The 25,570-nt window shown below is 35.1% G+C and overlaps 3 protein-coding genes across 3 annotated transcripts; 1 reads left to right on the forward strand and 2 right to left on the reverse strand.

Annotated features, from left to right (window-relative positions):
- Positions 1-2,070: 2,070 nt before the first annotated feature.
- Positions 2,071-11,932, reverse strand: LOC145614367 (small RNA degrading nuclease 5-like). The gene is made up of 13 exons (XM_081669416.1): positions 11,693-11,932; positions 11,504-11,560; positions 11,305-11,370; positions 10,506-10,639; positions 10,309-10,421; positions 8,951-9,076; positions 8,797-8,867; positions 8,048-8,107; positions 7,765-7,820; positions 5,146-5,474; positions 3,951-4,132; positions 3,568-3,863; positions 2,071-2,320 (listed from the first exon to the last, which is right to left on the reverse strand). The coding sequence occupies exons 1-13, from the start codon at positions 11,912-11,914 to the stop codon at positions 2,197-2,199; spliced, it is 1,836 nt and encodes a 611-aa protein (XP_081525542.1). The 5' UTR covers positions 11,915-11,932; the 3' UTR covers positions 2,071-2,196.
- A 1,681-nt stretch (positions 11,933-13,613) lies between these two features.
- LOC145613472 (thioredoxin M-type, chloroplastic-like) lies at positions 13,614-15,494 on the forward strand. The gene is made up of 2 exons (XM_081668585.1): positions 13,614-13,979; positions 14,964-15,494. Exons 1-2 carry the CDS (start codon positions 13,748-13,750, stop codon positions 15,281-15,283), a joined length of 552 nt encoding a protein of 183 aa, XP_081524711.1. The 5' UTR covers positions 13,614-13,747; the 3' UTR covers positions 15,284-15,494.
- Positions 15,495-16,740: 1,246 nt separating this feature from the next.
- LOC145613105 (transcriptional corepressor SEUSS-like) lies at positions 16,741-25,207 on the reverse strand. The gene is made up of 10 exons (XM_081668159.1): positions 24,724-25,207; positions 22,839-24,303; positions 22,624-22,743; positions 22,223-22,271; positions 21,898-22,112; positions 21,733-21,801; positions 20,344-20,441; positions 19,708-19,801; positions 19,346-19,415; positions 16,741-18,722 (listed from the first exon to the last, which is right to left on the reverse strand). The coding sequence occupies exons 2-10, from the start codon at positions 23,898-23,900 to the stop codon at positions 17,740-17,742; spliced, it is 2,760 nt and encodes a 919-aa protein (XP_081524285.1). The 5' UTR covers positions 23,901-24,303; positions 24,724-25,207; the 3' UTR covers positions 16,741-17,739.
- Between the last annotated feature and the right edge of the window lie 363 nt (positions 25,208-25,570).

A 25,570-nucleotide genomic window follows, 5' to 3' on the forward strand; every position in this document is an offset into this window, starting at 1 on the left:
TATTAGTGTTTATTGTTTATTTATTTATTTTATTTTTTGTAAAAAAAATAAATGCATAGAATTTGAGTATTGAGAATTTGGAGGGTTGTGGTGAAATGTTGCAAAATTGTCCCGGAAATTATACTAGTATACAAGTAAAACATGTCGAAATATTCTTTACCAAATGGAAAAGAATGGAAAACTGGTAGATTAGTCGATATATATTCTATTGTGGACCGATTTACAGTGAATCGATTGTTTGTGCGTGTAAATTATTGTGCTCCCAATTTGAAGATTGTTGGTCAAATTTTCATTAAAGATTCACCCGACTTAATTTCAAATTCATTTTTCAACCGATAAATGGTCTTAGTAACCAATGTTTCATAAACACATATGAACAGGGGCGGATCTATTAAGGTGCACAGTGAGTCACGTGACTCACCAGCACAAAAAAAAAAAAAAAAACAAAAAAAACAAAAAACTAAGAGACCATCTATTACAGATAGGCGGTCTCTTTGCTGCTTCTATTTGAGATTAGCCCACTGTCAGTTTTTTAAAATATCAGATAGGAGGTCTCTTTGTTAATGCTATTGCCATCACGTCATTAGAGACCTGTTATCTAGATAATAGGTCTCTTTTTGTCAGAATAATTTTTGGCGGTGCTTTCATATTTCATTAAAGAGACCTGTTATATAAAATAACCGGTCTCTTAAGTTATCTAACTTTTTTTTTTTAAAAATATAATTTTTGTTTTTAAGTGAAAAATTATAAAGTTAGTTTAATGTAATAGTTTTATAGTATGTATTTTTAGATCCTATTTTTGGATTGAAATCATTTTGGTGAAATATAATTTTTTTTATATAATTTTTGGATTGAAACAAGTGATCAATTATTGATGGTGACTCATAAGTTCGAAAATCCTGGATCCGCCACTGCATATGAATAAAATTTTCATCTAAAGATTAATCAACTAAGATTAGTTGGTGAACCCACTGACCAACATTCCATTAAACAAATTTCAAATTGCTGGTTTCTATTGCTAAAGTAATTATGCTTACAACCACAAAGAAATCATGTTGTTTGTCTATAAAGAGTATCAGCTTGCCAATTCAAGTTCCCAAAAATGATCTTCAAATTATTTCTTTTGTGAGCATTATAAGTTTAGACGTATTACAACCACAATTGAAGGATTATTTGAGGTGCAATGACAAACTTTAAATGTACAAAATGAGTTAGTGGGTTCGTCGAATAGTCGGACTCGTTACAAGTTTGGTGAGATGATCCACCCTTACTGGAAATTGTTTTGGAAAGTTTAAAATAGTTTGTGGGTTTTAAAAATTTTAAAGGGATAAAGTGAGGTTTTACTCTGTCAAAAGCTCTTTTAAATAATCGTAGATATGATATCTTTTATAGGGATACGAAAAATTAGGTAAAATATCATGTAAATTGATTATGAAACCTTACAATACAACATTTTAGAAGTAAGCGCACTCAGTCCAACTCATGCACAAGCATCTCATGCAGCCACAAATTTAACTTTTGTCTCAAGGAGGCAATTGTGTTGGAACTCCAACGCATTGCACTACCCTAACTTCGGATGACAGTTGAGTTACAAGGGTGTGTAATTACATCTTTTTAGCATCTTAATTTAGACTTTTAGAGTTACATAGACGGTTATGGATCAAAATATGGAGTCACCAACAAATCTTTAGAACGAAAAATGATGTGGGTCATCACAAAATTCAAATGATGTGGGTCATCACAAAATTCACAATGTAGTATGTACATATAAATATGCCAAGTTATTATCTTAATGAGTTAATGTGCCAAGTAATGAGACCTTGTTTTTTTCATCTGAAGATATTTATTACTAATATAAATTTCAGGAAATATTTGCCTGTCAAAAAAATTTAGAAATTTATATATTTGGATTTCTTTTCATGTTATTCACTGGCTAAATGTCTGGGAATTTTTGCAAGAAAAAACCTGGAAGTCAGAAATGAACCTAACCTCTCTCTCTTTGTAGAGCGTTTTAATTTGTGTTACTTAGATATAAAAACAAATTTAATTAAAAAAAAAAAAAAGCACTAATAATATAAAATTCTAGATAATGCTTCATTATCGGTATAATCAGTTGAGAAAAGATTGACGACCTCAAGTTTTTCATTCTACAAATGGTATACATGATGTAAAAACATCCTGTTTAACAATTAGAAATCAATGTTTTATACCCACAAAACACAAACCTACTTCAGCTTGGGCCTGGAGCTCTTCCAAGACCTTAATGAGTTTTTCACGGCATACTTCGGTTTTGGATTCTTCTGTCAGCATCTTTCGCAATCTGCAAGTACATAGCAGAAGAATGTCAGCTACGAAATTACCAGCACATATAAGAATGTACCTCAGACAAAAGGGCAAAAGAGAAAAGCCCAGTAAAATGATAAAAGGGCATGGATGATAAAAGGGCAGCAAATGAGAAAAGCCCAGTAAAATGATGGAAATCCAGTAAGTAGCATGGATGTAGATTACATTGACAATGTCCAAAGGCAAAAGAGATGCAATAAAGAGGGTAAGCAAGCATCATAAGAAAATTGTTCCACTACAGTGTAAGCAGCATAATTAGATGAGCTGTACCACAGGCAGCACAGGACCAGGATGCCGCAATGCAGGTCATGACAGCATCACCGGAAGATATGCTAAGAGAAAATAATTATTTACAGCTCAGAATTGTTGCAAGAGGGGAACTAATATTAGGTATGACGTTGGCAAACAGAAGATAGTTAGGATAGCCTGGGTGCAAAGTGCAAACAGCTTATAGTAACATAATAATAAAAATAAAAATAATAATTAATTTTCAATGAAAGTTAAAAAGGGAGAGAGAGAGAAACTAATAAAGGTCTCCGACATAGATCTTCAAGATTCACTTCTAATATACTTTTGGCCCCCTTTCTAGAGCTATATCAAAAGGGCTGGGGCAGATGCTAATGCCTTTGCCCTTCAAGCTATAAACCAATGGGAATGATCAACCTGTTGCTAGCTCTTGCAGGATATATAGCAGCCAAGCCTCCATGCCTGATTGTCACCCCAAATAAGAGATCCAGTCTGGGTGTGAGTCATGTGATTCCAAGGGTAAGGCTACAAACATTGGCCTAACCTCACACCATGCATGAAAGAGCCACATGAGAGGCACTAAGCCAATGGTAGGACCACTATAGTTGACACTCTTAACAGTAGGAAACGAAAACAGTGGTTTAAGGATGAGACTAGGAATAAGTATCCAGTGTTAAAGCAGAATATGTGAAATTCAAGGACGATATCTGTCACAACCAATTAAGAATGCTATCAATCACTATAGCATTACAGCCAGATTTTTACTAATCACACAATCGTTAAAATTCTCCAGCAAATTCACTTGTCATTAATTATTAAAGAAAGGGCTGGTGTCGGCACATCCAACAAACAAGCACTGCCATTCATGGCAATTGTTGATAGCTGGATAATGAGGACTAAAATCATAATTTATGTTAAGTAGTATGACATGTGATAGAAGGGGTTGAGGAATACTTCATCAGCTGTCAAGAAAATTACCTGTGGATTATTGCAGTGTCTCCTTGACCGGTGAATACAATAAACATACTATTCACGGGTAAATTAGAATAGAGCTTGTAAATTCTGGCGTCTGTACGGGTTAGGATCTCTTTGAATGTTGAAGGTAAACTACACTTTATTCCCTTCCTTGCAGAAGACTTATTTTGACAAGTGAGAAATGCCATCAACTCTGCAAGCCGTGCATTAAATTTTTCGTCGTCATCTGCTTGTTTTCTTAGATAGGAATTTATTTCTGAGAACTGAGTCCACACAAAATGCACCTTGTCATTTTTTACCTGGAAAATGCATAAATATTGCTCAATACAGAAGTTCTACCACCCACAAAAATAAAAGAGAAGGCACAGCATTAGATGTTAAAAAACCTCTTTTGAAGCTCTAGATAGTGCATCATCATCAGATGAGACAGGAAATGCATGGCATGTCCCAGAAGAATAACGCTTCACAATCGAAATATCATCAATGAAAGATGATGTTTTGCCAGACTCACTTAACACATTGAGAAGCTTCTTTCGCAAAAACTGTCGAGGTGAGCCAAAATCAGGCCCTAAAATCAGAAAAACGTAAACGTATGAGTCATAATAAAGAAGCTTCACAAACTGCTTATGCAAAAGAAGAATATCTAAACAGAATAGAAAAGTTAGTAATGAACATCAAAGAAGCTTGTAGAACATCGAAGCCATGCCACATAATAAATATAATTTGATGACTAAGTTGAAAAATCATACTTCCTTCGTTTCTTAATGAATGCATCATATTCCCTTCAGGGATGTTTCTCAATAGATGTATCTTTTCTTTTCAGAAACTTTTATTGTGTGAAATTACTTTTATGTCCTCAACTTTGTTTCTTAGATAGTTAGATGTGGTGACCAACTCACATGCACCTACTTTACCTCTCTCTCTTTCAAACATTTAAGAAATGAAAAGAGGTTGATTAACAGCAGCATTAGGTAAAGAGATGAGGAAGTGATATGTTGAACCTAAAAAATTATATTAGATATGTAGGAAGTAGACAGAGTTGCCTACAGATAGTAACCAGAGAAAACAATACATTGCATCCAGGAGCAAACTTAACAACACTGTTTGAAGAGCAACATGAAAAAAAAAAAAAAAAAAATTGAGAGGCACTTTGACTCAAGTACTCAACTTGTCAGCTCTCCTAAACCTAATCTCCTAATAAAGCTACTGAGGCAGCCCATTTTCAGTTATCAATAGCTTGTGCTGGGTACAAGTAAAACATACAAATGTAGGGTTGACATCAATATTGAATCTATGTCAGAACTCTTTCTTGCACCATCACAACAACAACAACAACAACTACAACTACAACTACAACAACAACCTACTACTACTACTACTACACCTACTACTACACCAAAGTCTTAGTTCCAAAGTGATTTGAAATAGCACAAATTGGCAAAAAGAACCACCCGTGAAAAGTAAAACAAGCAAAGTATAGAAATAAGTTAAAGAACTAAACCAAGAAGAGTGAGAAAGAGAAAGTGGAAGAGAGCGAGAGAAAACACAGGAAAAAGTGGCAAATGATTCAGATTCACTTGCCATTTTTAATCTTTAGCAAAGCCAGTTCCATAGCTGTCCTTGCATCCTCAATGCTGTCATGCCCACCTTCTGAATCTTGTATCTGCTTAGAAAGAAATCTTCTGGCAAGCACCCGAAGAGCTGTTTTATATGAGCCCCCACGAGGATGCTTGTATAATATTGCAGTATCAATAACTAAATCATGTGATACTTTTAATGCCAACAAGTCATTCTCCAATGAGTGACCAATCAAGATCGTCTCTTTATAAACAAGCTTCAAAAATTCTTCCTGTATGTCTTCAAGACTAGTAGATACATCAGACAACATTTCTGGCGTGATTCCACTATATCTGAAATAAAAATGTTGCCAAATAGTCAGATCAGTGAACCAAGAGTATACTCCACAGCATTAGAGCATAGTTCAGAAGATGAAAGAAGAAAAAACAGATTATGAAGTTATCACTTGACCACTTCAGAAAGTTCCATATACTTGGTATAATCTTTGCATGAACAGAAAAAAGATCCAAAATTAACAATCATATATGATGATAGTGGCATATTCTTGCAAGAAGTGTCATTTATGGGATGTATACCTTGCACATCCCATTTCCTACACCTTAAAAGAGGGTGTGGGAATACATACATGTGAGAATAGCATTTCTAATTTCAATATACATGAAACATAGTTCTAAAATGGGGTTACGGGGTACATCTATGAAAGAAAAAGGAAATTTAAAGCAAATCAAAAGTTGAGAATTTTGTACATCCCTATTCCCACATCAAGAAAGAGGTCAAAATGTTTGTGGCTCCTGACATAATTGAGCAGTTGAGCTTCTTTGTCATCAGGTTTAGGTAAATAAAATGTTATGCTTGTTTCCAATAATTCTATTTTACATTACAAAATTTTACCATATTACACCTACTTGTTTACCTTTCCCATTTGAACCACCCCTAAATTTCCCCAATTTTTCATGCCATTAATTACTTTTCTATAATATACTCTTACATTATATCCAGAGCTTCTTTAAATTTCATTAAATACTTCATTTTTTATACTTTTCCCCTAAAATACCCCTACTTTTTAGAATATTACACACTCCCTCAACTACCATTAATTACCGTGAAAAATGAGAAATAGGCACTATATTATGGTACAGAGGGAGTAGTTAAACTATCATTTTGCATACGTTTTTGATGTCAATCCTTGCCTTTCATTTTCATGATGATCCTGCGTCAGCAACTCACATGTTCTTCTATTCTTCTGTTAACATTATTGGGCTTCGGAAATTAAGGCTATCCTATGACAAGAAAGATGAGCAATTGATGGATTTAGACTTGTAGCCTTGTAGGTGGACTGGGGATAGTGACTTGATGGTGCAAGAAAACTTAAAAAAATATTTTTCTTGCAAGTTTGAATTTCTTAACCTGGCAGCTATCATCATAAGAGCTGCCAAAATTATTTAATAGGCTATGGATAATTGGACACATTATCGTAAACCTCAAGCTTTTGCATGAGCTTTGAGGCTTCGACTCTTTGAGTAAGAACAGTGCTATGCAGTCTCAGCGGTGGACTTAGCTTGCATATCTTCCTTCATTGTTAGGTGGCTCGACATCTTTAGGAAGCTTGCCTCGTGTGGGAGTTGAGAATTTGTCCCTATTGGGCCAACTCTAGTAGTGATGTTATTGCAATTGAACATTGAAGGGTTTGGAACGACCAATAAGAAGAAGTCACCATCGCAAGTTCCTTTATAGCAAATTCCTGGTGTATGTGGTTAGTACAGATTTCATACATCTTCTCTTACTCCCAAGTCCCAACTGAGGCATAGTTACTTATTTAGTTTCCCTGTGATGGATGGGGGGTTTAATTGTTATTTGATTTCGGAAATACATAGTAATTGGGTGTCTTTGTATGCTTTCTTCACAACGAACATCTCGTTTTCCTAAGTTGTAAACTACCTTTTCATTCACCTATAATTGAGTTTATTTTATTGTTATAAATAAAAATAAATATAAAAATAAATAAAAGAATTGTTAGGTATTAAGCCCTAAAAGCTAATCTTACAACTATGTGAAAACCACAAACCTTTTTAGAAATGAGTAATTAAATTTTTTTTTGACCTAAAAAATGCAAGAAACCTTCAAAGTGACCTCATGCCAATTATGCATACAACCTCTTGGATCAGAAAAGGGAAAATTGGAGCACATGTTTAGGAAAGAAGCTTAAGTATAAAATGCTGCCACCAAATCCCTATTCCAGCAACTGATAGTCCAAAAATAGTTCAACTAAGAGGGCAGAGATGGCTGCAATAAAACTCCAATCTTATAAGATATTGATCGCTAAAATAAGTTTAAGGGCATCAGCTACTTTCAACTCTTAAGTAAAAATCATGATTCCTGTATGTGTACTGTGTAGCTTAGAGATAAACATACAGCGGTCTGATCAATTAAAAAATTAGGGATCATATGTCAGTAGCTAATGGGGAAAAAAAAGAAGGAAAAAAATAACACTAGTAACTCTTGACACTGGAATCTGCAAATAGTAACCCCCCCCCCCCCCCCCCCCAAACAAAAAAAAAAGAACGAAAGAAGTCATAGGTGCAACAGAAAAATATGAATCAGAGACAGCTTGTGTTGTAATACCTTGTGTTGTAATCAGTAATTGGATTTGATGGCTTGACCAGCTTGTCCAACATGACCTGGAATTATATAGCATATATAGAGTTCAGAAGGCAGATAGAAGAAAAGAATCAGGGAATGTATTAATCAGTCTAATGTCCTAACAATCATTCTTCACAAAGAGCAACATTAGGTGAACAACATTAATTATAGATAGAGACGTCAACTTTTATTTATTTATCAAAGAGATCTCAAAGTAGCTACAATGTGTGGTCATACGGATCATAGATATACTTTAAGAACGCACCTGACCTTCAACACCTACAAGGGTCACCCGCGTCAGCTCAAATCCATTGCATGTGATACACTAGAAAAACAGCATGTATTTAGAAGCATAGAGCAAGATAAAAGTTATAGTAGCAAGGCATATCAGACCCATGAAGGAAAAACATAAAAATAAACAGTCACCAATGACAATATGTTCTACAGTCTCTACACTACATGACTTAAAGGATGACACATTGAAACGTAACTAAGATCAAACAAACATAATACCTCTAAAAGCCCCTAGGCCTCAAAAATTTAGAGCTACTAGTAGAGTTAGCATCTTCCCTTCAATTGACACATCATGGCATATTTGCACAAATCATCTTCCTATAATGATTAAACTTTATAATAACTGAATAACTAGTGACTAGTGACTAGTGACTAGTGACTATAAACTAAGAATCTGAACAGAAGACATCAGCATTCATCTAATTTCGGAATCCTGGCGTAAATAACTAAATATTCATGCCCAAAGCTCCATCCAACATAAAGAAAGGTGGCGTCAAACTTAAATTTTATTAAGAGAGCAGAGAAGAGTAAAACAGGAACTTCTTAGGGACAATGACCAGCAAAAAATAAAATTTGCCTTCCAACTTCATAAACATCACCCATGGCTATAAAGATGCTTAAGGATGAAACTGGAAGCTTTTGATGGAATATAAACCTCAGATAACAGAAAAGCTATTTGCAGTCACAAAGTAAACAACTAGATGCTATGTCACATCTTACCATCTCGCAATCAAGAGCTAACATTTCACAAGGAGAAGACCCAGCAGGTGCAGGGAGTGTAGAACAGAAACCTACATCATGTACAAAATATGATCAAACAAAAGGCACTGCTCCAACAAAGCATAAAATAGAAGTAAGGAAATCAGAGCATTACCAGGTTGATTGAGGCAATACCCATTATCCTCCAGCTGTTTTGCAGTGAGAGTATAATATGTCAGAGGGAATGGTATATTCTTCAAGAGCTCAGTTGGAGATATATTGTTTGGAGTGGGATTCGATTCTGTATTTGTAGACAAGCATTAGCTTGGGAAATAATTATCATTTCGTGCTACACACAATGCAGAAAATAGCACAAAATCAAGGTTCTGGGGAGTGAAAAAAACTCTTATAAAGAATCTAAATCAACAGCTACAAGTTTGGGTACACACTTTAGGTTCTCAGTTACTCCGCTCAAGGTCAAATAGGCAATTAATACTCGAACACCACAAATTATACACAGGCCCGGTCAAATAACTTTTTTTTATCAATAAAATAGCCTCAATGGCTAGTGCTTAGTAAACAAGCTTCTAGGATACACCTTGTAATTCGAGCAAATATGGAATAGAATTGTAGAGCAGCTAGAGCTCATTGAAAGCAAATCCAAGCCAAACAGGGATGGAGGCCACCATGTACTTAATATCCAACAACAGTGTTTGACAAAAAAAAAAAAAAAAAAAAAAAAAAAAAAAAAAAAAAAAAAACAGCTTGCAAGAAAAGGGTCATACAGCCTAAGCTCAAAGGACAGCCCTGACCACAATGCTTCATCAATTTTGTGTGTTATAACAGATTGCAGAAAAACCTTGCACAGATCTTTCTAAGCACTTAAGCAGCAGCCAGAAGAGCCTTGGGCTTCAGCGCCCAGGCAAACCTTTTCAAATACAGACCAACACAGACGCCAGCAACCAAGCTTGGGGCCGGCTGAATAGCTGAACCTGTATAAGTTTTTTAAAATATCATGGTCCATAGACTCCACACCAACCTCATTAGCTCAATGAACTTGTTGTAGTACTCACTAATGGTCATAACCCCAATCCTGGTCAGTTTTATAGATTTTTGTTTGCAAGAGAAACATTTTTCTTAAGGCTTTTTTCATATCAGTCAACCCAAAGCTCCAGTCTTCAAGAAATTGGAGAGCACTTGTCCTAACTTTCCTTATTGTGTGGCCCAATCAGCAGTTTTTACATCTCATGGGTTTATTTTTATTGGTTTAAAGGTATTTTGACCAAAAATACAACCATTATCTTGATATGAAATCATCTACTCAATTAGTAGACAAATCAGAGCATAAATGAATAAACATTGCGCACAATTACACAATAAGAAGCTAAGTAGATGAATCAACAGGTGCATAATCAGGAGGAATCAAAAGGAAGATGAACAAAGAATGAATGGATTGAGGCGATAACCGTGAAATAGCTAAAGGAGTGGACTCTATAATCTTTAAAAGTAATTATACATTTAAAGGTTGGATACCTTTTTCAGAGGATTCGTTAGGTATCCTGGGGGCTAAATCAGGTTCATCTCTTTTTCTTTTGAACTTGCATGTCAGAAGGGCATCAATTGTCTGAATACCATCTAATAAACAGCTAGCACAGGAAAGAAAACACTCACAAGGTAAACAACAAAAGATATCAACATAAAATTAAAACAGAATCAATGCCATAACCAACCTTAAAGCCTGAACTGCCCTTGGATTCCCACAACACTTTTTCAAATTGCTAAACTTTTTTGTGTGTGACATATATAATGCTGCATCAAGACCTGGAACATATAGAAGTGCGACTTTCGGGATGAGGGGTTTGTTCTGCACCACATAATGTAGGTAAATCAGCAATTATAATCAATGCAAATGAGTTTAAATGCTTTTTATTTAGATTTCAAACTACTAAACATTCGGCTAAGCGTTGTCCTCTCACCTAGGACTTAGGAGGTAGAAAAAGAAGTGCATAGCTAATTGTTCACATTTAAATCAAAGCTAGTTCAGTCGCAGGCCCAAGCTCATACGCAATCCATCTTATATCAGATACCATCCCACAAGGACAGCATAAGACCACAAAGGCACAAACACAGTAATCAATAATCCACAATATATCATTGTAGACACAATATAAGTATTGTTTTCACATATTTCTTCCCTCTTTATTAGTATAATTTGCATGTTTGAATATGTATGGTTTACAATAATATTTTTAAATCAGAACTTGAGTCAAAGAATCAAGTGTTGCAGTGGAATCGGAACTAAACTCGGACAAAGCCGGCTATAAATGTTTCAGACTAGTCTTCATCCCTAGTTTCCCCTACATTACATTTCACCATACCCTATGAGCACAAATTACATCTCCTACTAACAAGAAAATTACAGGTTTCTTCACACATTGTCATCCTAATTCACAAATCATATGTAAGCTGAACCGAGAACCCGAATTCGCGAGAATAACATAGCAAATAATCGTCGAATCGAACACTTACTTTGATAAAAACCCAAGGAGGCATATAACCATCAGCAAGCACCCATGTTACCAGCCCTTGAACATCCTAAAATCAAATTTACAACTCCATTAAAAAACAAACTTATAAAAAAATTTCAAAAAATCAACATAATAATAAAAACTAATTACATCACATTTAACTAAATTGAATAGAATTACATAAATTTAAAACAACATACTTCCAAACTCAGAGTAGAATTAGCCTCCGGTGTATTAAGCACAACCTCAGCTTTTGCCTAATCAACAAAATTACATGATACATTATTTACATTTAATTCAACCTGTAACATTATTTACATAATCCAAACTATATAATAAGAAAATTATATGATTCAAATAAAAAAGAGAGAGAGTAGGTTATTGATTACCTGAGGTCCATAAATGTCGAAATAAGTTTTGGAAGGAATTTCATTGGATTGTTCGTCAGTAGAAATTAGGGTTTCTTTAGTGGGTTCAGAAGAACTCATGATTAAATTTCTGGAAATTAATTTAGGGGAGAATGAAGAAGAAGACGAAGAAGGAAGAAGAAAGGAGAGAGAGTGTGGGAATGGCGGAGGAGAAGAAGAGAGAGGAGTAGAAAGAGGAAACATAACTCACTTTTTTATGAAAGTGTCGAGTGTTTGGGCTTTTACTTGTTATTATGGGCCATATCATCATAAGTCACAACTCATGTGCTTATAACTTGTACTTTCTCCGTTCTTTTAATATTTGCATCGTAAAGGAGGCACTAATCGAAAGGGAAGAGTAACTCAGTTGGTTAGAGCATCTCTCACGATTTCAAGACCATATAGTGCTTCAAAATCAACATGAGTAAGGGTGGGCCGAGTGTTTTGATAACGGCTTTGTGCGGGGTGTTCTCTGTATAGTGGAGAGAAGGTGCGAGCCAACAGCTGGCTTGTGAGCATGAATCAACATATGTGAGTGTCGATTTGGAGGGCACTCTTGTCTATTGGCAGCAAGAGCGGATTCAAAGGCTGATGGAGGTTTGTGGCGACTGGGCTAGTTGAGACGAGCACAAGTGACGAACAACATATTTTATTCATTTTGGGCTCTTATGATCCAAAAGAAAATTTGAATGATAAATAAAATTAAAGATATAACTATAAAATTAAGCATTTTATAGTTTTGATTAAAGATATAATTGTAAAATTAAGCATTGATAGGTATGATAAATAAAATCATGTTAATGTATATTAATAGTCTAAAAAAAATATCCCTATTAATACAATGTATCTCCTCTTTCTTTTTCTAGGTAAGTTTGGCTAGGGTATATAAAGGGATGAGATTGAAGAAATAAGGAAAAGATAAAGTAAGTTCATCAATATAACTATGTAGTAAAAAGAGCATAGCTATTTCTTAAAAAAAATGTTCATCTAAAAACAAGTTGTTTCACCAAATAATTTAAACAAAATGAGTTGAAGAGAACAATTATTTCTTTTATAATTTTTTTCAAGTAATTTTGCTAACTTATCCAACTTATTCGGGAATAGTAATTTTGTAATTTATTTAACTCATTCTCGAAAAAGCCAAAACATACATTGTACATTTTTATCTTTATTTACCTCCCACACCCAATTTCTATCCTCATTTTTACTGTCTTATTATTATCCATCCTATATACATTATTGCTCATATCTGGTGTGTCGCTAGGCATAAATTTAGTGGGGTAAGGTTATAAGGGCGAGTTTTAAGTGTATATTTACCCCCACTCCTAAAAGTATTGTTCGATGAGTCTTATCCACCTAATCAAACATTAGATTTCATATCTATTTTATCCAATTATGCTCTATAACTTACCAAAATTCCTCTTTAAAGCCTTCAATATATATTTTTACAATATATGATCAATTCAAACATATCACGATGATATTTAATTAGAAAATCATATGTCAAGTGTAAATTCAAATAAATTGGCTATAACTCAATGTGACACATTAAAAAGAAAAATGTAACAAAAAATCTTATAAACACCCCGAGAAAAATACTCCATAAAAAATAACTCAATCGACACTGATCTCAATAATTATATAAATCATCCCAAGACCGTCTCATACAAGATTTTTTCCATAACCAATCAAGCAAAGCAACATGTATCACACTGCCCATTCATTACCCTCGTTTGATTCATTGTCATTTGCCACCACAAGCCCAATTGGAGCAATGCTATGAAATTACAAAGTGGTCCTTATAAAAAACAAAAAAAAATTAAAATATGAAAAGGGCCACAAATAAATGTGATCCACATGAATTTGATCATTCTTAAGAACCTCAGAAAATTTCTCCAAGTTATCCACACTTCAACAAAATCTAAATCCTCCATTTTCCTTCACATTATTATTACATACTTCTTGTTCATACAATAGTGTATTTTTTTTCTCATCAAAAAATAAAACTTGTAACATTATTATCTATTATCTAATATTATGGCTTTAGAAAACTGTTTACAGTTGAGCACATCAGCAAGTGTAGGAACAGTTGCTGTTAAATCTCATGCTCATCATCTTCCACCTTCCAAGATTGCTCTCCCGAGTTTTCGATGTTTAAATGGATCGGTTCCGGCATTGTCTTCATCGGTTTCGTCTTCTTTCGTGTCGTCCCCTCGACGAGCACGGTACTCTACCGTTGTTTGTAAGGCTAGTGAAGCTGTCAAGCAAGGTTAGTTAGTTGTTGTTCTTTCAATGGAGTTATGTGTATTATGTGTTTGTTGTTTATGTATTTGTTTGCATATATTTTACATTGGTCATCTTGTTAATTGATTGTGAACATAAATTATAGTTTATGTAAAGATAAATTTGTTGTAACATGTGAAATTATTGATGATTAACCCTTTGTGATTAACGTGTTTCTAATAATATATCCGGGCAGCACCATTAGGAATACACCCAAAAAAGTGCGCTGGTGCTGCCCGGAAAGTCGCAAGGCCTGATGTACCTAATTTAATGTACACCCGGTATAAGTCAAAATTGTGCATACGCCGTAGGCATTAAACAAGTGGGACAATTGAAAATTTAAATTACTCTTTTTTTTTATTGTTGTGCTATAATTTGACTGATTGATGTATGTATTTAAGAGATTTAATTGACTTTATTTAATAAAAGGTATTTGATGGAGTAGTTGGGGATTAAAAATACGGAGTCGATTATTAAAAATTTATAGATATTTAAAAATAATTTATTAAAAATTAATTTTTAGTTAATAGTGGAGTAGTAGTTATTACGGAGTAAAAATAAAATTGTAATAAAAATCAAATGGCTGATTAAGGCAAGGGTAACACCTAATAAAAATAAAGGGAGTAATTTAAAATGAAAGAAATGATTTAGGGCCTGTTCACTTCAGCTTATTCTTAGTTCAGCTCACCTCAGCTTCAATCAGTTGAGTTCAGTTCAGCTCCTAATTTTCTTCTCTCATAAAATATTCATATTTGTTCAGTTTAGTTCAGTTCAGTTCAGTTCAGCTCCAATCAGTTCAGTTCTAGAAATGTAAATAGGCCCTAGTAAAATGTTCAACATTTGAGTTGGTACTCAGTATTACTTTTCAATTGATTTTTTATTTATATATATATTACTCAATGATAATTATCATAATAAAATCAAAATATTTAATTTCCACAATTTATTTGGTTGGTGTTTATGTTTATAGTCTCAGATGTGAATGACTCAAGTTGGAAAGAGCTAGTCTTAGAGAGCCAAGTCCCAGTGATGGTAGACTTTTGGGCACCATGGTGTGGACCTTGCAAGCTGATTGCTCCGGTGATCGACGAGTTGGCTAAAGAATACACCGGGAAGATTGCAGTTTACAAGCTGAACACAGATGAAGCACCAAGCATTGCAACACAATACAACATAAGGAGCATTCCAACAGTGTTGTTCTTTAAGAATGGAGAAAGAAAAGAGAGTATTATTGGTGCTGTGCCTAAGTCTACTTTGACTGATACCATTGAGAAGTATTTAGCTTCTTAAACAAAAAGAAAATCTAAGTACTAATTAAGATTAAAAGATCAGTCTTTTTTCTAAATTATGAACAAAAACTACTAAGCAACTTTTTTTGATAAGAGTTGCTTTTAGTATTTGTATATCATCATTTGTTGATATTAATGTGATATCTTTGAATGTTTAGAAAATATGTTAATTATTACATACTCTTGTGAATTACTACTACTTTTTAGTGAAATATTGATGATGTTATTTAGTTAAATAAAGTTTAATTTTGTTTGAAATTACACTATTAGGTGGAGGAACTCATGACAAACCTTACATTTGATTACATGTGAGGGTAAAAAAGTTCATAATTTTTTTGAATAAGTTCACTTAATTTTCTTATTGTTTACTGTTTTACAAATCGATATTCCCTTAATTTTTATAATAATTAACACACTATGACTTTTATTATATAAAGCATTCTTCATTAATACGGAGATTAGCATGTCATTTTCTCATTCAAGGCAGTCACTTAAAATATCAATACACTATTACATTAACTTGTCAATCATAAATACCAACACATTACGAAATTATTAAAAGATGTGGAGATTTCAAAACCCGGTGCATAACATAATCTAAAAGTATATAGAGATCGGAGGAAATACGAAATGCTTTATTATTTGGGAAGTTAATATTATTTACACGTTAACAAAGTAAAATTTATCAAAACGCGTCTATATATGGTTTGTTTCGATTTGTCGTCTCTACCACTTAACATTTTGGAAATGTCCAAATATGATGTTATGTACTTATATTCTTGCCATTGTTTCGTGCAACAAACACACAATTTCACAATAATTATGTTACAATGCTCTATATAGTATTTCTTGACAAAAATGCCTCTATAATGTGTTTTTCTGAATATGCTTCAATTCTTCCCCACACATTTATAATTTTTTTCTACATAAAATTGTTTATGTTTGATGCTTTAGGGACCACTTGATATTTTTCATCTATTATGTATTATTGTAATAAGATTATAAAAAAAACATATTCACGCAATTTGAATTACAAAAATAACATTTAAAGAAGTGAAGTACTACTTTTATGCAATCATACAAAAGCATTATTCCAAGATCTATGACTAATCATCACAATCATTGATATTTCATGTTGAGTTGTGTTAAGAATAATTCAATTTATTAACAATATGTGACGTATGATCCAAACTAGAAATTGCACACAACAATACGGATTAAAACAAGGGGTCGAAATAAGACTACCCCTCCCCTTCTAAAAATTAACATGACTAACGATTAACGAATCATTTTGCACAAATAGCTCGATAGTTGGTACTATTGGCGATGAAGAATTGATTATTATCGCGTTTCTTGTTAAGAACTTAGTTATGACCAGAACGGGATACAAAACCCTCCATCCATCGCTCTTATGTATCATTCGACATTGGTCTATACCAATGTTCTTTATAAATAGAATAGAAACGAAGTACTTGTATAAAGTTGGATAGAAAAGTAGTAAACTTGTAACATTTGAAGTTGGTATGAACCAATATACACAAAGGTAGGATTAGAGGGCATAATTCCTAAGGGTGTTTCGCTTGTGTTGCAATCTACACTAGCATCTGGTTTTCACTGTTGATCAAATGCAGAGTAACTATGAACACAAACTTAGTTTCTTCATAAAAACTATCACTAAACGACACATTGACACTAAGTATGACGATCATCTATTAGACCTGTGCAGCACAACACAGGAATGTTCACTTCACCTCAAAACATCAGTACAAAATTTTTCTCTAAGGCAGTATAAATGATGCGTTAATACATTCAACCTTACTTTTAGATACTTTATATAGGTTGTTTAGACAACCTCCAAAGATAGTCCAATAGGGCGCAAACCTGAGATCCCTGCTGAAGATGCAAACACATCACCTAGCAACATAACTAGGAGTTGAAGGGGAATGCTGACATATAAGTAGTGTACAAAGGCTCCAGAAACTTACTAGATGGTTGTACATCGCATAAAGTGAATTGGATCAATCCTCTACTCATTGTACCTCACCCAACAATCGATCCCAATCTCGATTGCAATGCAGTATACACTTGACGATCAGAGTTAAAACACTGAAAGACAATGTTAGAGAGGCCAAAAACAGCTGATTTTTGAGAAATGTGAAGATATTCTTTTCAATAATATAGTAAAACACTATGCTATATGTTCCCTCTCCTCCCTGAAATTAGTACAAAGTGGTGTTTAACACCCCCCCACCCCCTCTATTTTCGTTCTCTCTCCCTCATCCTCAAGCGCTAACCCTCAACTCCATCCATGTGCTAACTCCTCTGCCTCAGGGCAACAAGGAATCACAGAAGCCTATTCTCTTTCCATCATTGCATTACCATGCTGCACAAACAGCTCGATTTATCTTTTCAGCACCCGGACAACAAATTTTCACACCCATATCATATAATCTTCTGTTATGGTGATGGTTTCCAATCATACTGAAGACTGTTGAACCCATTAACTGCTCCAAGCCCACTTAGCATTTGGTTTCCCAGGTCTTGTTGCTGATGATTCACACTTTGATCCCGTGCCATTGAGGCCATACCCACTCTTCCATTCATCACAACAGAGTTGTTGCCCATAGCAGATCGAATTCCGTTAACCATCGAAGCCTGGCCCATTCCCCCACCCATGCCCCCTAAAGGCCCACCACCCATACTTGAGTTGCTATTCGTGGGCCCATTGCCAACAAGACCGTTGAGAGCCGAGTTGCCGCTCATTGGCAATATGCCACTCACATTTTTCGCGTCACTGCCTAATGAACCAATGCCCATCATACCTCCCCCGTTAAGTTGACCGTTCATCATCATTTCTTGTAACAGCTTTTGAACTGAGCTCTGACTGTCATTCGTATCTCCATCACCTGAGAGAGCAGGCTGGTGAATATTGGACATTGCAGGTGAATTTGCCGAGTTCATGTGATTGGTGGTTGCCGCCAAGGAACCATGCGAAGTTTGGGGAGGATTATTGGAAGTTGAAGGTGTGGGAGATTGGAAGGGGGAAGGATTTGGTTGCGTTTGCTGCATTGTGCTTGATGAACCACCCGGAGATGGCATCTGAACAGAACTTCCACCACCATAAGGACTATTAGCATTATTCATTGGGTTTTGCTGTCGGGAGTTCATTGAATTTTGGTGGAGAAGCCCGGCAATAGTACTTTGTGAAGTAGAGGTGGAAGGTACGTTGAGTGAATTATTATTTACACTGGTCACCCCATTGCTAGAAGCAATCTGCATTACAGCAGCCTGGACAGAACCTTGATCGTTACTATTCGAGTTCTGAGCGACTGCCTGCTGTGACTGTTGCTGGTTATGTTGCTGCTGCTGCTGCTCTTCAGGTTGCTGATTTTGAAGGGCAGATGGTGTGCTGGTTCTTCGAGGAAACTTGGCCAAACTTTCTGCAACAGTAACAAAGAAGGCAATGTGAGATGTAAATCAACTAATAAAATCATCGAACAAATTGTCAACATGATAAATGAAGGAATATGTCACATATGTTGGGCCTCCTTCAATTAAAGAAACAAGAAGCAATTAATAACGAAATAAGTAATCATTAACCATTCTTAGCTTGAACAGTGTACTTTCTTGTTACAGACAGCTAAGTTTCCATAAGATATTACACAAATTGTAGATATTAGTCAAATTAAAGTTTAAAGATGTAACTCTGACAGCCTGGCTTAAGAAATATCAGCTTACATCTTTTAAATTACCGTTGCCTTCTGTTTTCTTTCTCTAAGGTAGCATGTCATAACAGCTTGTGACTTCAGCAAAAGCCAATTTAAAATTCATATCTTTTATCCCGTACAATTGTTATAGGCTCACAAAAACATCCAATTTCTAAATACCCCAACATTATGTTACGGAGTACTTAACAATGACCTCATCATATTTCGTGGGTAAAAAGGGAAGATGACAAGTAAAATTGGCTTTGGGAGTCTCTAAAAGCACTTGACCTTAGAGCATGAAATGCTGGTAGGTTCAGACAAGAAAAACAAAAATATTAATAACTATTCATTCTTACCCATAGGTCCAGCCCCTGTTGATCGACTGTAGTCAATCAAGTCTTTCATACTGTTGACCACTTCAGATATCTACAAAACCACAGAACATAACAAAGAAGCACATATTATAAAATTAATGCAGAAAATTAGTACTCCGTATGAACATACAACCAACAATGAAAGTTGCAAGTACAGATGAGCAGGTAAACTGAAAAAATTAATAGCAAAGTCAATTAAAGCAAAAGGCAGTGCAGCCATCGTATTGTTAATCAAGGAACTCAAGATGGGGGAGGAGCCGCACTCATTTATTCAAAGTTTCAAACCAACATCCCCCTGGTCATTATCCTTATTATGAAAAGCATAGAAAACATGCAGAGCATACCTGAAGGCAGCGAACATATCTTTTTGTGTAACCTAAATCATTAACTAATGGTACTTCCAGTGTTTTTGCCAATTGTCGAGCTGACGCAACAAACCTGAAAAAGAAGAATTTGAGGCAAAGAGAATACAGTTAGTGACACATTCAACCACCATAATATCAGAAATGTGGACAGCAGACAACAAAATGTAGGCAAAATGTTGCTCTTTTAAGATAAAAGATACTAGTTAAGCTGCTAATCTGATCACAGGCCAAGAGTTTAACAGGTCCTCGAAGGTCATTAATGATAGATTAAGCCTAAAACTCCAATAATGGAGGACTGAAATATACATACACCAATGTAAAAGATGAAAATGACATACAAACATCATAGCAAAGAGAAAAACCTTAAATAATTAATGCAATAGCTTAAACTTATACAGTAAGGGGGAGAAAGGAGAAAGGAGAAAGAAAGGATATGCAACCACAAAAATATAACAGAGCCAGGAAGGCATTGGTAATTGAAGAGGTTTTATTTAGCTGTCATGCAACCACGTAGACCAATCTAATAAATATAAAATTTTATAAAGTAGCCGTTCCAATGTTCTCTCACAAAGTGATCCAATTACCAATTGAGAAAAACAGAAGATAGTTGCTTACATGTTACAATTACTCTGTAAATCTGAAACAGACATATTGGATGATGAATTTTGTGTAGCAGCCTGATACTTCTGCGCAGCAGTACCAAGCTGACTAACCTGCACAAAATCAGCATCTAATCAGCAACACGACACCAGAATAAGATGCAATCCATATGAAAATTAAAGGCAGAAATGAATTAAATGGAAAATTCTCTTATATAACAGCACAATAAGATGCAAGCAATACAGCAGACTTCTCTTTACAACCCTTACATAAAAATGTACAGAGTATCACTTTTTATGTTCCACATGCCTGGGCCAGGGAAATTCAAGATCTTGGTATCATTGCAATGATTGCAACATCTAAAATGTAATCAACAAAGGGCTTGTAACAATGTAAAGGATACCTATCTACAATAGATGGGGAGCTTAAAACAATGTAAAGGACAATTTGGAACGTTTAAGACAACAGGTCATTGTGGTTTTTTCACTATGTAATCAGAAATTCAGAATCCGAAGAAAAACAAAAAAAAAATAAAAAACAATTCAGCCAAGAAATCCAGATCCAATCAAGCAGTAATTTAAAAATAACTTTTATCATAAATCTACATAGATTTGTTTCTACTTATTTCATGATAAAGCATTCTTCATAAATTCCCCGTTCGGGGTGGGGGGCGGAGGAGGAGGGGATTGTGAATTATAACACGCTTTTAAGCGTCATTGACACTTGACAGCGTTGAGAGAGCCATCCCTCGTGAAATAAAAAGGATTGATGCAGACTATCGAGGCTCAATCATCAGTGAAAAGAACATTCGTGCCGCAGATTTTTCATAATTTATCCTTAATTGATCATTTTAATTAAATTAAGGTAAGGTCTAACTCAAAAATTGGCATAGCAGTCTAATTATCGACAAACAAATGTGTTGTCATAGTTTATCTATAAGCTAGTGTGTATGACTGTATCTTAAACAACCATTATTCAATATATGAATTTCTTATGAGCACATTCCAGGCAAAAATCAACGGAACATATACATGCAAACCCAAAATAGTTCAAAAAAGTATAAAACAAGGTCTCAATTCAAAACTAGAGCACCAATGGAGTACGAAAAAAATAAATAAAACTTATTTATGGGGCTTAATAACAGATTGAAGAGAGGGACAGCTAGGAGAAGGATGACAGGTCAATTCATCTTCATTTACACTCTAGGCTTTTATCGACAACTTATAACATTCACACATAGGCTGCAGAGTAGCTTAAAGAAGAAAAGTGTACTTGGCTCACTACCCTTGTCAAAAGGAAACTATATAGTACGAAAGAGAAAATTAATTATTATTTTTATAACACAAAAATAAATATAAAAAAGAATTAACAATCAATAGATTCAATAATGAATTGGTACATGACCTGGGGAATTAAGAGTCGCCGAGGAATGAGCTCTTCATGTCGCCGGGCGCAAAATTCCCATGAGCATATCTAGAATATATCGTAAATATCCAAAATTAATTAGCACTATAATTATGTATATCTCAGATCTTGAATAGGAAATAAAAAAAATATACATATATTAACCTTAAGGTCGGGGGAGAAAACTATCCGAAGTTGGCCATCACGAACCACACGTAGCTGCTCAAAAACACTTTCCTGAATTGCCTTTGCATAATCCAGAACAATTTGACCTGACGAATTCTGATATTCACGAGGCATATCGACATAAAGAAGCTCTTCTAATGTGCCACTTTCGTACTTAATCTTGAAAAGCCTTGGCAAAACCTCAACAGTTGCCTCTGAGAAGGATCATCATTTAAATGTCAATCACAGGCCAGCACGGAACACACATTTACACAGCAACATACAGCAATTAAAAATGTGGTAAGGAAGACAATGAACTACGCACCAAAACCACGGCCAGGCTTGCGCTTGCATATTTCACAGTGCCATACATCCTGACAATTTGGAGTTCATATAGTTCAGCATTACAAGGTACAAAAAACAACTGAAACACTAGAAACAAGTGTCTGATGAAATCATAAAGGGATAAAAGATACAGACATGGAGAGAAGACAACACCCAAAAAAAGGTGTCATGTACTACGGATCTTGTAGGAAGCCCAAACAATAATGAGATATACAAAGAATTTAATCCCAGAACAATGCTCCATTGTAAAAAACTCCAGATAAGTAAAAAAAACAGCGGGAGGCAAGAATGTTTACTAACAAAGAAATTAAAAGGTACTTTTAAGCATATATATTTAACATAACAGAAAAACAATCAGTTTTATGCTATGTAATAGCTTACCTGAGGAAATACTCCGGTTGTTTGCCTACCGCTTCCATACATAGACACACACCACTTCTTTTTGGCATTTGGAGCAAAATATTCCGCAACAAATTTCCTCCAAAAATCGATATTGTTATCCTGCATAGATATAACAACAATCTTAGCTACCAATATAGGTAAAAACTAAAAAAACACTTGCTCATGATGAAATCAGTCAAAAACCTAGTTCTGACCTCTGGTCTGTGTTGCTGTTGATACATATAATGTGTGAGATGACGGGCACACATCCCAGGCTCATAAACTGGTTTCACAGGTGACCTAAGAGGCATATTCTGGGGAGGAAATTGCTGGTTTGTTTGAGACCTTTGTTGAGGAATACCCTTCATTAGCTGATGGTGTTGTTGTTGTTGTTGAGCCTGGTGCTGTAGCTGAAGCATTCTTTGTTGCTGCAAGAGATTAAGATGGGCGGCTGCAGCTTGTGGGTTCCTTGGCATGGACATCTGCTGCATGAGTTGCTGTTGATGTTGCTGCTGTTGTTGATGCTGCTGCTGCTGCTGATGCATGAACATGGACTGCTCTGAATGTTGAGGCTCCGCCTTTACAGAACCCATACCCCGCATATTCTGCAATTGGTGCGGTTCCAACTTAACCTGACTAAGACCTCTTAAAGGCTGCAATTGCTGCTGTTGTGGGGGACCATGCTGATCACCGGAAGCCTGGGGCTCTAATTTCACAGGACCAACACCACCTAGCCCACCCCGATATTGCTGCTGTTGTTGCTGCTGGTTAGCAGAAAATTGTTGCTGCTGATGCTGGAAATTTTGGGATTCAAGCTGTTGGGTTTGTGCTTGATCTGGTAACATTTGATTACCGGAAGAATTCGGAAACTGCTGGCCCTGACCTTGACCCTGACTCTGACCAGATGAACTAGGATTCACCATATTAGAAGTACCATAAGAGGACGCAGGGTTGAACCCCATTCCGTTGCCAATACCAGAGAGGGGATCAGACTCAGCTCCTGCATCAAGGCCACCTCTGGGGCCATTCCCAGGACCAATCCCGGAATTCGCCCCACCATTCCCATAAGACTGGTTAAGAAGTGATGAAACATTTGCGACGTTTCCCAGCAAATTCACATTATTATACTGATTTCTAGGTGACACTAGAGATGGAAAACCCCCTTGTGAAGGCATTGAACCACCTTGCCCTCCCAACATCCCGGAATTCGACCTTAACAGTGAAGGATTCACAGATTGTGTTCCACCAATTGGGGTGGACGGCCCAGAAGGCACCATTGTATAATCAAAAAGATCTTAATTTACTATCACTGCTTCAACAATTAAAACCTAGCTATCTAAAACCACATGAATCCTAATAGAACCAGCTAAATTTTACACTACACACCGTTCAAAATCGAAAAATAAACGACGACCCACCGAGCAATTTTGGACTATATTCAAGGCATAATACTCCAAAGTAGCAACCACACACTAAAACATCCAAAACAATTTTGTGCTTAACCATAAAAACTTGCGAGTCACTGAATAAAACACCCAATAAAGATATCAAACAAACCGAGCAAAGCGAGTTTCTACTTAACATTCTACAATGCGGACGCCTCCAAGAAATCCTCGAGCTTTCGCGGTATTCCCTGAGTTAACTCCAAATCTTTGGATCCCACATAAACCTTCACTCATTCTGCACAAAGCGCAAATTACAATAAAAATTAAGTTAGTCCCTTTAATTCCAATTGAAATAACTTAAATCGAACCCTAAAAAACCCAAATCCCAAAAAAAATAGAAACACCCAAGTAAGAAATCTTCCAGAAATATGAACTTCAACCCTCAAATTTCCGACTTCTTGGACAAAAATAGAAGTTCTTAACTTCAAATAACATAAATCCAAACAATTTTACAATACAAAAAACAGAGTAAATTAAAATCAAAGTTATAATTAGAAAGCAGAGGATTACATATATAGAAGAAAAAAAAATAGAAAAACCCAATAAATCGATCAGCTAAATAATTCAACAAAACAATGAAAAATAGTGAAAAAGACTTAAAAGAAATGAAATTTAGAACTAAGAAGACTAAATTTGACTAGAAAAAAGAACTCACCAGAACTAAATTAATTAATCTAGAGAGAGAAAATTTCTCAAAATTGGGATGTAAAAACTGAAATTAACACTGAATTAAGAACTGGGTTGCTCTTAATTTTCTCTGTTTTTCGAGACCCACCAAAAAAAATTGCTTTTTTTTTTAGGGTTCAATTTTTTTTTTTTCTATTTTCCTTTAATTTTGAAGGGGCAAAGTGTTTTTTTCTCCTAAAAATCAATATCTGAACTAATAAGAGAAGAGAATATGATAGAGAGAGAAAGAAGAAAGAGGGTCTATCTCAGTATCTTTTTTTTTTTTATTTAATTTTTTTTTTTGTTGGGATTTTTTTTTTCTTTTTTCTTTTTTTTCTCTTGGTTGTCTGCTGTTCTTCGCTGTATCTAAGCAAGAAGAGAGAGAAGATGAAGGAAGAAGAAGAGAGAGAAAGAAGAAAGAAAAGAGGAGAGAGAAAGGATGTCTCCTTGCGGACGTCAAATTAGCATTCCATCGGATTGAATTTTTCAATTTTCATTCCATTTTTTGGAATTTATTTAATTAAAAATTAAATTACAAGTCAAATCCCCGTCTTACTATTTTATGGATGTAACATGTATATGTATGTATGGATGGATGATTATGATTGGATGGATGTCCACATTCATCACGTTTGTTTTCTTGTTGTGTAGGAGTGTAACCTATAGGGCTATAGGAGATCTCTTCTTGTGAAATTGGTAGATTTTGAGATTGGTTTGGGTGATTTGTTTGCTTTCCTGTGTTCGATTGGTTGATACTGATGGTATGTTTTGAAGCGTTACGATAGCGGTTATGGTAAAGTGTGTTACAGTTTTGTCTTTATTTGATGCGGTTGATT

This window comes from Chenopodium album, chromosome 25, assembly GCF_948465745.1.
Source record: "Chenopodium album chromosome 25, dcCheAlbu1.1, whole genome shotgun sequence".
Lineage (NCBI taxonomy): Eukaryota > Viridiplantae > Streptophyta > Magnoliopsida > Caryophyllales > Amaranthaceae > Chenopodium > Chenopodium album.